At 32.7% G+C, this 15,775-nt stretch overlaps 1 protein-coding gene across 1 annotated transcript in view; it reads left to right on the top strand.

Annotated features, from left to right (window-relative positions):
* The first annotated feature begins 4,151 nt into the window (after positions 1-4,151).
* LOC136035179 (TRAF3-interacting protein 1-like) overlaps positions 4,152-15,775 on the top strand; it is a 60,059-nt gene continuing 48,435 nt past the window's right edge. Inside the window, exons 1-2 of the mRNA XM_065716751.1 lie at positions 4,152-4,336; positions 10,653-10,793. Of these exons, the coding sequence (XP_065572823.1) occupies positions 10,674-10,793 (120 nt within the window). The 5' untranslated portion in view covers positions 4,152-4,336; positions 10,653-10,673. The remainder of the gene's footprint in view (positions 4,337-10,652; positions 10,794-15,775) is intronic.

The following is a 15,775-nucleotide window of genomic DNA, read 5'->3' as shown; positions in this document are numbered from 1 at the left end:
TTTTGACATAGTTTGGTGTCATAAACCAATTAGTTTCAAGTTTAAATCGAAGGGCTGGTCATTTTTTGTTTTTGAGGAACCTGGACAAGAGGCCTGACTTTTCGGTGCTCCTTTTTATATTTCGGACTCGGCCTGTGGCACTGAGCTAACAACTGGTCTTAACAAAATATAATTGTTAAGCTCACTGAAGATGCAGAAATCCGAACTGTTTTATATGAACTACAAGGTTTAATTTGGACGGGACCTGCGCCATGTCATCTTCAGGCATGTTGAATTTAAATATTTACGCCAACAAGGTAGAAGAAAATGAACCAAAATGAAGTAGCTAGAAAAAAATTCTAACACTAATTAGCGTGCATAAATTTAATAAATTGGGGTCAAAGCTCACCGTACTTATTGAAATCAAGGCTTTATGATGTGAATAACAGGTGGTAGTTTTGATGGAACCAGTGCCATGCTTTTCTTCTGCTTCTTCTGGGAATGTCAAGCCTTCCGGGGTCCATTTCGGTCTTCTTTTCACCTGAAGACCATTTTCACCTGCAGGTGATGATGGGTCAGGAACAAGCTGCTGCCATATGTCTAAATATGCTTGTAGACATTATGTTGCAGTAAAATTGAAGATGCTTCTGTATAGATTTTGTTCAGTGTTATCTGGTAAGATTGAGAGCAGTAACACATTGATGTCAGCCTAGTGGTTTGCCTTACTGAAGATTTTTTAATATTGACTGCTTCTTACTTGACGAATGGACATTTAAAAATCAAGTGATCAGAAAAAGTGATCAAGTGATCAAAAAAATCAATCTGGAATTTAGTTGAAAAATCTGCTGTATTGATCATATCGTTTATGACAAGAAATCCCCCTTCTCTCAGGATCAAAGAGGTGCTTTTGATCGTATAATAAAGAGTATTAGGTGCCCTTGGCATAAACAAGGAGGGGTATTTTGCTTTTGAAGGAACTCTTCTTCTGAGTATTTCTCTGAAGGTCTGGGGTTTCAATTTGAGGTTGACCAGATTATACAAGAATCTACTAGCCATCTGGTCTGTTACCTCATCATATTTGATGCTTTGGTGGCCGGGGATGTGCTGTAATTGGATGTTAAAAAGGTTATTTTGGAGACTGGTCAATTGATCTCTGATTGTCCTCAGGTCTGTATCTGTGGCACCCCAATGAACATCCTCAGGCGTTTTGAATTTAAAATGTACGCCAGCCAGGCTGAAGAAAATGAATCAATATGAAATCACTATTAAAACCAAACAAAAACAATTTTCAATTTTTAATTTTTTGGTTTTAGTCTCTTTTAGATTTATTTTAGGCACCGTAAAGCCTGTACGGGGAGCTTAAGTGTCATTTTATAATTTTAAATAGTTAAAACATACCTTCGACGGAATGTAACTGCTCTTAATGCCACGTTTTCCTCAGTTTTTTTTTTTATGGATATGGTATGTGGTAAACTGGCTATTGTGAAATCACTGGGAGAGTTTTTCCTTATTGCTATCTTCTAGGCTTTCACGGTTAAAGTCCCCCAACATGGAATCCTTTTTTTATTTTCTGTCTTTTACTTTGCTTTTACTAAGGAAAAATACGATGAATCCACCCGAGCTAATTGAGATAATTTTAAAAATGAAAAAAATAAGATTAGGAAAAAAATATGAAAAAAATAAGATAAGCGTGATTGAGAATGTAGTATATTACTCATCTAGTATTGTGATCTAGTAAAGATTGGGAGATTCACAAACACGAAAAAGAAGAAAAGCATGATGGAGAATGCAGAATACTACTGATCTAGTATTGTGATCTAGTAAAGGTTTTGAGATTTAGTATTGGGAGATTCTAAATGATGTCTATAATATTATAATATTATCAGAAGTCTATAAATACGATTCTGAAAGACGAGGAAGCACCTAGGGATCTTGGGAAAAATTTTATTTAACCATTTATAAGCAATGCGTTTAGAGTAAGTACTGCAATTACAAAAAATGAGCTTTATTTCAATAGCAAGTGAAACACTTCGCATAATCCCAAAGAATCACTTTCCGAAAAATATTTTAGATTCCCTTTCCGAAAAACCAGAAACTGTTTTCAAGTCATGAAAACCAGAATGGATTGTTATTCCTGCACCTCTTCATCAACAGAAAAATATGGAAAGGGATTCTGGATTCAATTTCAAAGTCTTTTTTCAAACGTTATGTGAAATAAGGCTGGAATATTGGAAGCTTTGATTATATCAAATTGTTTCGGAAATATAGTCGCTTCGAAACGGCGAGTAAGATTAGTCAAACGTTCTCAAGAGGAGCTGTTTGAGGATAGTCTTAGGTCCTCGTTCGACTTACCGTATATAAAATGTAGGTTTTACGAGAAATTCTTATATAGTTCCCCTTTATAAAGGTGTAATGGAATAAAGGTTGAAATGATTAGGACATATCTTATATATTACTGATTGTTTCCGGAAACTCAGGCCGTCAAATACATATATATTTGGTGGTAAAACCGCCCCAATATTGATAATATTGGGGCGGTAAGGCAATGATATGCAATGGGTGGTAAGGAAAAAACTCTCGGCAAAACAAACGCCAACAGCGGTAATGAAGCTGTCTGCTGTCACCACAATAGGCGAACGGTAAAATAAACGATCGTTCATTTTAACACCTATGCCGAGATGATGGCCTATTGAACTAAATACATGTTTACACACTCGGCATTTCTACCAATCGTCTCTTTTGGCCAAAAATTCAGTGAAGTTTGTATACTGACGACTTATGTTGTGTTTGTATTGAGAGAGTATGTTTTGAGAGGTTGTATCATAATATAAAATTGCAAGCCATTAATGAACTTCTTTTTCAAGGAAGGGAAAGGGTAACTGTAAAGAAAATAAATAAAAAAGGCTAAATAATTTGATTAGGAAGTGCCCAAAATTCAAAAAAATTTGGGTTAGGCCCAAAATAGCTCCTGCCTTAAATCCTAAGCAAATTGCAATATATTTCTCATGAATAAGAAATATAAGGGCTAACATAACCTATGTTATCTAAACTATATATTATTCTATCTAAATTTAAATTCATTTAAATAAAAAAAATTTATACTTGTTGGCAATTAAAATAGCTTCTAGTTTAACTATTCAAGGAATTACATCATTTGAAGAAGTAGGGAAGCCGGGTTTCGCTAAATAGGCTGTAATAGGTTGATACCAGCCTGCTTCATTCAAAGATAATTGGCTTGTCTCCATATAAATTACAAAAGAAATTAGTTGCAAAGAGGACCAAGAACAATTTAATTTGACCTATTTTTTGTATCAAAGTAATAATATAAGGATCTTTTACACTGTTAATTAACATTATTGTTAATTTAAATTGATTGTTAGGCCAAATCTGGGTAAAATTCTAGTTAATTGACTTCTTGCTATCTCGGAAAGGGTTTAGGTTAGGAAAATGAAACTTTCAGAGATGAGTCTACAGGCTAAAGTATATCCCGGGAAGATATTTTGAAGTAGCCACCTCCACTACTTCTCCCTCTAGAGGGCCCTGAAATGTGCCTACATGACAAGTCTATACCTTTTGAAATTTTGACAAAACAACATTTTACCTCAATTTTCAGTTACTAGTTGCTTTTTCTCTGCCTTTAGTTGTGAAAATGCAATTCCTGTTATTTGAGTAGAATTATGAGCCTTTTCAATTTTTTTTTTTAAATTTAGAAATTGTATTTGTATATCTTTAAAACCTTATAAAATGGAATTGAGCTAAGTTATGAAGCTGAAAACAATTTTGTTGTACTTTAATTAAGCAGAAGATCTATTTTTAAAGGTTTCACTTTTATAACACACATATTTTTAAAGGTCATCAAAGGTCAGGGCCCTCTAGAGGGAGAAGGAGTGGAGGTAGTTGCTTCAAAATACCTTCCCGGGATATACTTTAGTCTGTAGATTCATCCCTGAAAATTTCATTTTCCTAACTTAAACCCTTTCTGAGATAGCAAGAAGTCAATTAACTAGAATTTCACCCAAATTTGTTTTGTGGAATTAAGTATTGACAATTAAAAACGCAACATCTTATTGCTAGAATTATATGCATTTAAAAAAAGTTAATTAAACGAGCAGTAATTGTGTAAATGTGTTTATTTTTCCTCGAAATCGGCTACATAACCCTAATAATACCAAGCGTATTGAAAACTCTTGCGACATCTAATAAAGGATAAACTATAGATGATAGTTTAGAGAGAAATATTTAAACATGTTAGCGAATGCTGATTATTGTTGACAAATGAAAACTATAGTTTACAACTGACATTATCACAACTGCTTTAAAGGTCACCAAAATATTCTGATTGAAGTAAAATACGAAGGTTAGTCAAAGTGGTTTATTTTTCCTTGGAAAAGGGCTGGTTTAGATGAATGAAACTTTTAATGAATTTTTGATTTGATGATTTAAATGAATCACAGAAAAAGCCCTCCCAATGGTCCCCCATGTAGCCTTAATAATATATTTTTCTGGTTTTTGACTTCTTAAACTGCTTGTTTTTCTCATTGAATTGAAAGGGCAAACAAAATCCATAAAAAACTGACAAAACCAGTGGATGACTGGGCTAGACAATGGCTACTTGAATTTAATTCAAGCAAATGTAAAGTTTTTCATTTTGACAATAAATGTCAAAAATGTATTTACACCATGCAAATCTAAATGGTAAAATTCTAGTTAATTGACTTCTTGCTATCTTGGAAAGAGTTTAGGTTAGGAAAATGAAACTTTCAGGGATGGGTCTACAGGCCAAAGTATGTCCCAGGAAGATATTTTAAAGTACCCACCTCCACTCCTTCTCCCTCTAGAGGGCCCTGAAATTTGCCTATATGACAGGTCTATACCTATTGAAATTTTGACAAAACAACAATTTACCTTAATTTTCAGTTACTAGTTGCTTTTTCTCTGTCTTTAGTTCTGAAAATGCAATTCCTGTTATTTGAGTAGAATTTTGAGCCATATTAATGTTTTAATTGTTCTGGTATTAGGCCACTTCTGTTGACTGGTGATCTAAAATGTATTTGCATAAATTATTACCAGTACTGCAAATTTCTTTTATATCTACCTTGTTCTTACCGGAATACAAAACTGGTTAAAAAGTATTGTGCAACAGATATTACTGGTGCTTTCAAAAAATTATCTGCAAAGCTAGCTATTGAAGTGCTTTATAGGCTAGGATGTTTTCATTGCCTTATCCATCTTTTTTCTGTATGTGATTGAATTTGTTTCTTTTGTATTACTTTTGCTGTTTTTCTTTTATATTTTACTCCACTTAACCTCTGTTTTGTTAAGTGGGTGATAAATAAATTATTATTATTATTATATCTTTAAAATCTTATAAAATGGAATTGAGCAAAGCTATAAAGCTGACAACAATTTTGTTGTACTTCAATTAAGCTGAAGATCTATTTTGCAAGGTTTCACTTTTATAAGACACATATTTTTAAAGGTCATCAAAGGTCAGGGCCCTCTAGAGAGAAAAGGAGTGGAGGTAGTTGCTTTAAAATACCTTCCTGGGACATAATTTAGTCTGTAGATTCATCCCTAAAAGTTTCATTTTCCTAACCTAAACCCTTTCTGAGATAGCAAGAAGTCAATTAACTAGAATTTTACCAACAAAATAACTGGTCAAAGAGAACCCCTAGTTGCAGTTACAGAGGAAAGAGATTTGGGTGTCATAGTTGACTGCCAGTTAAAGTTTCAAAGTAATACAGAAAAGATTGTTGCTAGTGCAAACCATGCTTTAGGGACAATTAAATGAACATTCATGACTAGATTTCCATGAACAATCACCAAGCAATACAAGAGTCTTGTCAGACCAAGGCTAGAAACTGGCATGTCAATCACATCTCCCTTATACAAAGTAGATAAGGATATGATAGAGAAAGTACAGAGGAGAGCAACAAAGATAGTAGATGAGTACCAGCATCTTCCTTACCCAATGAGACTGCAAACCCTGAACTTATGCAGTATGACTTACCAAAGAAAAAGAGATGACATGATTAACACTTGCAAATTGATTCACAACAATCCAATTCATGGCCTCTTCTTCATCAATTCATCACAGCGGTCAAGGGGTCATTCTAAGAAGCTCATAAAGTTCAATGCTCAGAGGAGGGAATGCCATCTCTTCCTAACCAACTGGGTTGTACACCTGTGTAACTCCCTGAGCAATCATACTGTATCCAGTAAGACCATCAAATAATTCAAATTATTACTTGACAAGAAGTAGAACAATAAGGAATAGAGGCTGGAATGGGACACCTTGGATTCCCAGACCAGAGCATAAACTCTAGTCAATAAAACCAATTTAATATTCAAAACAATTCTGAATGGATCCACATGGCAATTTTTGAAGAAATGCTGAGCAATACTACAGGATGGAAAATTGTTCAATTGCTCCAAGTTGTAGTTTAAGGTAAGGAAAAACATTTACAGGCAACCAAATGTAGGCTATATCTTATGAGATATGGTAGGCCCAGTTAGCAACTTTCCTTGGACCAAGCTTGATACAAAAAACAAATAAACTTGCTTGAATCAAACAAAAACCTCTAACAAGTTTACTTAAAGCCTGGAATTTTGAAAAGATGCTTGAAACAAGCCAATGGCCTGGCTGTCTCAATTGAACTGGCTGTTTCAAGCCTTCAGATCTGAAGATATAGGCCACCTGCATTTGACATTATAGAAAATTGTTAATTTATATCTGGACAATAGAATATTATTAATTATTACTTTTGTTAAACCAAAGTTGTTATTATATCTTTCCAAGAATAGTTCCCAAGAATAAACAACAATAAATCAGAATTTGTTCCCAGCTCTTTTTAGAGCTACAAGGATTGTAGTTATAAGCAACTACACTTTTTACAACCATAAGCATATGCTACCTCAAAGGTTAAAAAAAAAAAGAAAAACAAGGAGGATATGGAATTCTGACTATAAAGATAAGTTTGAACTTTAACCCCCCCCCCAATGTGCAAATATACATACCCTCAATTGGTATACAAGGATGGGGTGAAGTAAGTTTGTGCTTAAAGCAATTATTATTTTTGGAAATAGCATAAGAAAAGGTATTGAGTAGCATGTTCACTTTATTTGTAGGTCAATAATATGAACTGCTCTATATCTACCCACTTTTAATTGTCATTTTCAATTGGCTCCTATATTTTCAGACCTTGACTTATGTCTGAAAGTGTCATTCACCTAGATATCAAAAATGTCCAAACTACAACTGTAGGCTACCCCATATTTTCCTAATGTACCCTTTCATGTCATTTTGATAGTATTGGTCCCATCCAAAGCAAATACTTGGACCTGTGGCTGGTAAGATTAAGCAACCTGGTAAGGTTGCTTTAAAATACTGCATAGGCCTAAAGTCTTTGGTGAATTTTATCTGTTTGAGAGTTGACTATGAAAAGGTTTGTTTTGGTTGCTGCTTCTCCATCACCTTCCTGTATGTTGCATACTCACTTTTCCATTTCCAAGAAGAATGGTTGTGCCAAATAGCTTTTTTCTATAAAATTTGATGTTGAATGTACCACATTTTCACATGTTGAAAATACTAGAAAGAGGTATAGGGGACAGCCCAGGCAAAGATAACAAAGATCATACCAGCTAACTGTTCTATCTTTGCACTTAAATAATTTAATTTGAATTTTATATTTTGTTTAATACTTTTTCTGTCATCATTCATAAAAGAGTGCAAAGAGGAAATAATGGGCAAAAAGAGTGCAAATCATGTCCATGGAGTGAAAGAGTGCATTTCACATGTATTTCGTGCAAGTTGACTCAGAGACCCTTCCTTCTCCATCCCTGAAGGCAGGGGAAGGGGGAACAAAAATGTATACATACAGTGGAAAAACAACATATAGTTTTATTTAAAATATGATTGTATATTCCTACGTTAAGTTTTACAATATATAAGGACAATCAATCAAACACAAGCAATCAGATATACAAGGACAATATCTAAGTCATCTGTATGACTATGTTCATATTTGATCTATAATTGAATGAGGTACAAAGTTTATCTGTGTGAATAAATTCATGTTTGCTTTGTCATAGAATGAGGTATAAAATGTCATCTGTATGACTTTATACATGTTTGCTCTGTAACAGAGTGAGGTAATAAAAAATCTTCTGCTTGACTTTTATTCATGTTTGCTCTATGAGGTATAAAAAGTTATCTGCAGGATTTTTCTTTATGTTTGTTCTGTAACAGAATAAGATACAAAAATCATCTGTATGACTCTTTTCATGTCTGATCTATAGCAGAATGAGGTACAAAAGTTCTGTATGACTTTATTCATGTTTGCTCTATTATAGAAGGAGGTGTAAAAAGTCATTTGTATGACTTTATTTATGTTTGCTCTATAACTTAATGAGGTAAAAAAAATCTTCTGTTTGACTCTATTCATGTTTGCTCTGTTGTAGAATGAGGTATAAAATCTCATCTATAAGCCCTTTATACCTGAATATGATTATAGGTAAACCTTTGCCTATAAGAGAAGATAAAGGATCTTCTCTTAGCTCTCTACTTTTCTTACTTATGATTTCATACCCAAAAGAATTTGGGAACGCTCAGTAGAAAAGCTGGAGACCCGACTACAAAAAGCCATACTTGAACTAGAAGCTTCTTCAGAAGCAATGCTGTCTCCAAAATCAGCCAATCGTACAAAAGCAGCAGTTTTCCATAATAAACAAAAATCCCAATACCACTGCTTCTCATTAAACGATCATCAGTTAAGATCGAATGAAAACGAGTGATTTTGGGATTCACATAGGATCAACACCTCATATGGAATCATCAAGTTGAAGCTGTGAAGCAGTCTTGTTTAGAAATAGTATATTTTCTTAGACGACTTACTTCATTTTCTTGGGCAAAGTCTCCCAAAGTTCGTCTGGAAAATTCTACCAGACGGAAAGTTCGTCTGTGGCTCCTAGAAGTGGACACTCAAAAAATCTTTTTTTGGGCCTAATCTAGGCTGTAAATGTATCCCTGAAAGTTGTCTGTATAATGAACCTACAGGCAGTAATTTTCTGTAGATTAAAACCCCAAAAGTTTTGTTCATCTTTAGGTCAATATCTTTCCTAGTTTGCATATAACAGATAAGCTACAATTTTACCCACCAAACTCGTGCGTTTAAAAGCATTTGAGTTTTCAAAACTAGGAATAAAACCACTTCATAAATGTGTGTCTATCTAGAACGTACTTGGAACTGAAGGTAAAATCAGAGACTAACTACTTTTTGTTAGCTTGGAGTGCTGTTGATCTATGTGGATATAACTTTCAGAAATGGAGCTACAACCCAACCTAGGGCATTGGGAGGTATTTCTAATCTTCATTCCCATTGCCTGTAATCATTTCATATCTACTTGTTATGGTAATTGCCCGGCTGGATAGTTGTTTATGTGAATGAATTAAACTTCAAAACACCAACTTTTTATGAACTGTAAAAAACTGCGCGTTGAAACGTGTGCTATTGCATGTGTGAAACGCGTGCCAATGTTTGCATTCACAAATTAGGACATAGGAAGATATTTCCAAGCTCCTACTTATATAATTTTCTATTTGTGAGTCTGTGACGACCCGTCATCATTCTAAAAAAAGAAGAAAAATGAAGTTTGGCTTAAAAATTCTGAACCTTTTTTTGAACATCTTAGCAAAATGGTTTTCGGGGTTCAAGCCAAGTGCTTAAGCCAAATTTGGATTTTCAATATGGAAATTAAATTGTGAATTTTTTTCTCAACCAGTTTTCCCGAATTTATTCAAACTGTAATCAGAGAAGGGGTTTAGGTTGTGATGAAGTTGACACTAGTTACCCAGGCACTGATTTGGACTGCAGATCAATTTCTAAAAATTCCCTTCACCTAAAACAACATCGTTCAGTTCATAAAAGTCAATATTATGGAGGGAGGTACTTGCAAGAAGGTATGGAAAAAGTTCTAAAGCTGCCAGTAACAGAATTCGACAGAAATCCAAAGATTGCTGACACTTTAGCAGCACGACTTGTGTTCTGACAGCTTTTCTTTCAGCAAAAATTATTTTTATGTGTAAAAATGATATTTTCAGACAAAATCTACCAACACATTTCACTAGACCATGAAAACTGCTAAGCAGCGTTGCTACTATGCTAATCTACTTTTTGCAAGCACCTTCCTAGATAGATCCCTGAATTTTCATTAATCTAGCTCTGTAGTTTTCCAATTAGCTAAAAAGCCCTTAAAAAACTATGGTTATATGTGAGTTATTTTTCTATGGCCTTTTTGTGGGAGATTTTCAATAATATAACTAATTCATTTAATTTCAAGCACAGGGGTGCCTAGTCCCCTATTCTCCTTAGATTTGGAAAAACATTTCTTTTTATTGTTACTGGAAACTTTGATTTTTTGGTTTTAAACGAAAATAAACAAAAAAATAAAGAAAAAATAAAGAAGGCTATAACATGCTGTAGAGGTAAATGCCAAATTTTGGAACCATCTAGCCTATAAACTTATTTCGTATTATATTCCTTCTCTATGAATGAAGATTTTGTTTGTTAAAATACTTGAATTTCTTCTTTTCTTTCCCTTTCGTATTAAGTTCCTTCTCTTTATTAATATTTAATTTGTGTAATATTTAAGTTTCTTCTTTCTTATCTTTTCAGGTACCACACTCGTGGATAAAGATGGGCTCATTTGTTGAGAGAACCCAAGAGACACTTGGAAAGCACATTAAAAAGCCAGCCTTGACTGAGAAGCTACTTCTAAAGCCACCATTTCGGTTTATTTTTGATATAATTCTCTCTGTACGTTCCATTCTGATTGTTTTTTATGTGTCTTATAAAATGAACTTGTCAGAGAACAAATTGATTCAGTTTATTTAAATTTTTTTAATTTGTCACTTTTAAATTGTCACTGTCACGACGGAAGGATGGATATGACGCTTTTGTACTTCTGACATAATTACCAAAAGCTTATTTTCCAAGCTGTTCTCATAGGGAGGATCAGCAGGGAATTGTATGTCCAATTCAATTTCAATACTCTGTATCTAAATACCTGTGCTGATACTCACTTAAGAGCAACTTATCGACTTCTTTTTGCAATTATCTCAGAAGGGCGAAAATACCCCTTATGGCCCATACACGCGGTATTGACAAAGCAAGGATTCATGAAAATGTCATTGTATTTTAAACATCAAATTTGAAGTATATTTTCTTTTAGTATAATTTAACTTGGTCCATAATAAAATTAAAAACCTACAATGTCGATGATCTATGAAAATGTCATCGCGTTTTGGGCATTGAATTTGATGCATTCTCGTTTTAGAAGCTGATTTAACTACATAATAAAATTTAAATGAGGCTAATATCAGTCTGAAAGTACCAAGAATTCATAAGAATGTGTTTCCGTTTTGTGCATCGAATTTCATGTGTTTTCGTTTTTGAAGGTAAATTAACTAGGTTCATAATAATATCTACGAATGTTAATGTAACAATATCAAGGATCCGTATAACTGTCGTTGCCTTTTGAATATTGAATTTGAAGTATTTTTTCTTTTAAGCTAATTAACTAGGTTCATAGTAAAATTTAAAATGTACCAATGTCAAGGATTCATGAAAATGCCATCCTGTTTTTGGCATTGAATTTGATGTATTTTCGTTTTAGAAGCTGATTTAACTAGGTACATAATAAAGTTTAAATGATGCTAATATTAGTCTGACAGTACCAAGAATTCACAAGAATGAGTTTCTGTTTTGTACATCAAATTTGAAGTGTTTTCCTTATTGAAGGTAATTTAACTAGGTTCATAATAATATCTACGAATGTTAATGTAAAAATATCAAGGATCTGTATAAATGTCATTGCCTTTTGGATATTGAATTTGAATTAATTTTTTTTCAACTAATTTAACTAGGTCTATAGTAAAATTCAAAATCTACCAGTATCTGTCTAGAAATGTCAAGGATTCATAAAAATGTCATTTCGTTTTGGAGATCGAATTTGATGCATTTTCCTTTTTGAAGCTAACGTATCAACGTGAAACTATTAATAATTCACAGATTCGTAAGAATGGGTTTGTGTTTTGAACATCGTATTTGAAAAGTTTTCCTTTTTGGGGTTAATTGAACTAGATTCATAGTAAAATTTGGAATCTATCAATGTTAATCTGGCAATTTCAGTGCTTCCCAAAGATGTGTGTTACGTTATATACGTCAAATTTGGAGCGTTTTCCTTAGATATTAATTTAACTATGTCCGTGATAAGCTTCAAACTCTTCCAATGTCAATTTAACTTTTTCAAGTAATCGTAAAACTGTCATTACGTTTTGGTCATCGAATTTAAAGCTTTTCCCTTTTTGAGGCTAATTTAACTAGGTCCATAATAAAATTTAAAATATACCAATGTCAATCTGACAATGTCAAGGATTCATAAAAATGTTGTTATGTTTTGGACATCGAATTTGGAGCGTTTTCTTTATATGCTAATTAAACTAGGTCCATAACAAAAATGTAAACTCTTCCAATGACAATTTAACTTTTTTCAGGATTCATATAACTAAATGATTCATAAAAATTTTGTTACGTTTTGGACATTGAATTCGGAGCGTTTTCCTTAAAACTATCATTGCGTTTTGGACATTGAACTTAAAGCGTTTTGCTTTTTTAGGCCAATTTAACTTGGTCCATCATTAAATTTAAACTCTTCGAATGCAAATTTAAAATGTCAAGTCATAAAAAAGTAGTTACGTTTTGGACATCAAATTTAGAGTGCTTTCTTTATATGTTAGTTTCACTATGTCCGTATTAAAATTTAAAATCATCAAGTGTCGATTTAACTTCGTCAAGGATTCGTCAAACTTTGATTACTTTTTGGACATCGAATTTTAAGCTATTTCCTTTTTGAGACTAATTTAACTAGGTCCATAAAATCTAGCTATGCCAATTTAACAATGTCAAGGATTAATGAAAATGTCATTGCGTTTTGGGGATCAGTTTGATGCATTTTCCTTTTAGAAGCTGATTTAACTAGAAATTAAAATTCTACTTCTATCAATGGGACACTGTCGAGAACTCATAAGAATGGGTTCTTATGAGTTTAAATTTTTTTCTTTTTGAAGTTAATTTAACTGGATTCACAATAAAATTTAAAATTTACCCATATCAATTTGACAATGTCAAGGATTCACAAATACGTCGTTACGTTTTGGACACCAAGTTTGGAGTGTTTTCCTTAGTTGCTGATTTAAATATGTCCATAATACAATTTAAAGTCTTCCAATGTCAATTTAACTCTGTCGAGGATTCGTAAAACTGTCATTACGTTTTGGACATCGAATTTAAAGGTTTTTCCTTTTTGAGGCTAATTTAACTAGGTCTATAATAAAATTTAGAATCTACCGATGTCAATCTGTATAACCTAAACTTTGTACAGGTTATAAAACTATCATTGCGTTTTGGACGTTGAACTTAAAGTATTTTGCTTTTTGAGGCTAATTTAACTATGTCCATAATACAATTTAAGGTCTTCCAATTCTAATTTAACTATATCAAGGATTCATAAAAACTATGTTATGTTTTGGACATCTAACTCGGAGCATTTTCCTTAGATGCTAATTTAACTATGTCCATAATAAAATTTAAACTCTTCTAATGTTAATTTAATTTTGTCAAGGATTCGTATAGCTTTCTTTACGTTTTAGACATGCAATTTACGGTATTTTACTGTTTGAGGCTAATTTAACTAGGTCCATAATAAAATTAAAAATCTACCTTTGTCAAGGATTTATAAAAATGTCGTTACGTTTTTGGCATCGAATTTGGTACGTTTTCCTTAGATGCTAATTGAACTATGTCCATAATAAAATTTAGGCTCATCTATATGAATTTAACTTTGTCCAGGATTTGTAAAACTATATTGTGTTTTGGGCTGAATTTAAAGTGTTTTGCTTTCTGAGGCTAATTTAACTAGGCCCATAATACAATTTAAAATCTACCAATGTCAATCTGGCAATGTCAAGAATTTGTAAGAATGTCGTTACGTTTTGGACATCGAATTCGGAGCGTTTTTCTCATATGCTAAGTTATCTATGTTCATAATAAAATTTAAACTCTTCCAATGTTTAACTTTATCAAGGATTCGTAAAATTGTCATCACGTTTTGGACATTGAAAATTGAAAATCTACCAATGTCAAGAATTCATAAAAATGTCGTTACGTTTTGGACATCGAATTCGGAACGTTTTCCTTAGATGTTAATTGAACTAGGTCTTTAATAAAATTTAAACTCTTTCAGTATCAATCTAACTTCGTCAAGGGTTTCGTAAAACTGTTATTACGTTTTGGACATCGAATTCAGATCGTTTTCTTTAGATGCTAATTTAAGTATGTCCATAATAAAATTTAAACTCTGTTAAGCAAATCTGTTAAGGATTCATAAGCCTGTCGTAAAGTTTTGGACATCGACATTTAAGCTTTTTCCTTTCTAAGGCTGATTTTACTAGGTCCATAATAAAATTTAAAAACTACCAATGTTAATTTGACAATATTAAGGATTCATATAAATGTCGTTGGACATCGAATTCGGAGCGTTTTCCTTAGATGCTAATTGAACTAGGTCCGTAATAAAATTGAAAATCTACCAATGTTAATTTGACAATATTAAGGATTCATATAAATGTCGTTGGACATCGAATTCGGAGCGTTTTCCTTAGATGCTAATTGAACTAGGTCCGTAATAAAATTTAAAATCTACCAATGTTAATTTGACAATATTAAGGATTCATATAAATGTGGTTGGACATCGAATTCGGAGCGTTTTCCTTAGATGCTAATTGAACTAGGTCGGTAATAAAATTGAAAATCTACCAATGTCAATCTGGCAATGTCAATTATGTATAAAAATGTCGTTATATTTTGAACATTGAATTTGGAGTGTTTTCCTTATATGCTAATTGAACTAGGTCTATAATAAAATTTAAACTCTTTCAATTCGAACGTAAAGCGTTTTGCTTTCTTGAGTTTAATTTAATTAGGTCCATAATAAAATTTAAACTCTTTCAATGGCAATTTAACCATGTCAATTATTCATAAAAATGTCATTACGTTTTGGACATCGAATTTGGAGCGTTTTCCTTAGATGCTAAGTGAACTAGGTTCATAATAAAGTTATAACTCTTCCAATGTCATTTTAACTTTATCCGGGAGTGTTAAGACTGTCGTTACGTTTTGGACATCGAATTCGGAGCGTTTTCCTTACGTGGCAATTGAACTAGGTCTATAATAAAATCAAAACTCCCTCAATGTTGATATAACTTCGTCCAGGATTCGATGTCCACAATAAAATTTTCAATTTAACTTTGCGAAGGATTTGTAAAATTTTTGCCACGTTTTGGACATCGATTTTAATGCTTTTTTCTCTTTTTGAGGCTAATTGAACTAGGTCCATAATAACATTTAAACTCGTCCAACGTCTATTTAACAATGTCAAGCATTTATTGAAAGGTCATTGATTGTTGGATATAAAAGTTGACGCGTTTTTCTTTCTTAGAAGCTAATTTTAGTTTGTCCATAATGAGATATAAAATTTACTAATGTCAATATAACAATGTCAAGAATTCATAAAAAATCGGATTTGCGTTTCGGACCTCGAATTTGATTACAGTCATAAAAAATTGGATCTAGTCACTTTTTGTACAGGTTATTGTTTCGAATGTCATATGCCATTTTTGAGATGTCAAATGACTTAAGATCTAAACGACTTAAGATTATCCTTAGACAGTACCGTCGGA

The sequence above is a fragment of the Artemia franciscana genome, chromosome 14 (genome assembly GCF_032884065.1).
Source record: "Artemia franciscana chromosome 14, ASM3288406v1, whole genome shotgun sequence".
Classification (NCBI taxonomy): Eukaryota; Metazoa; Arthropoda; class Branchiopoda; order Anostraca; family Artemiidae; genus Artemia; species Artemia franciscana.
This window is presented reverse-complemented; position numbering and strand designations above follow the sequence as displayed.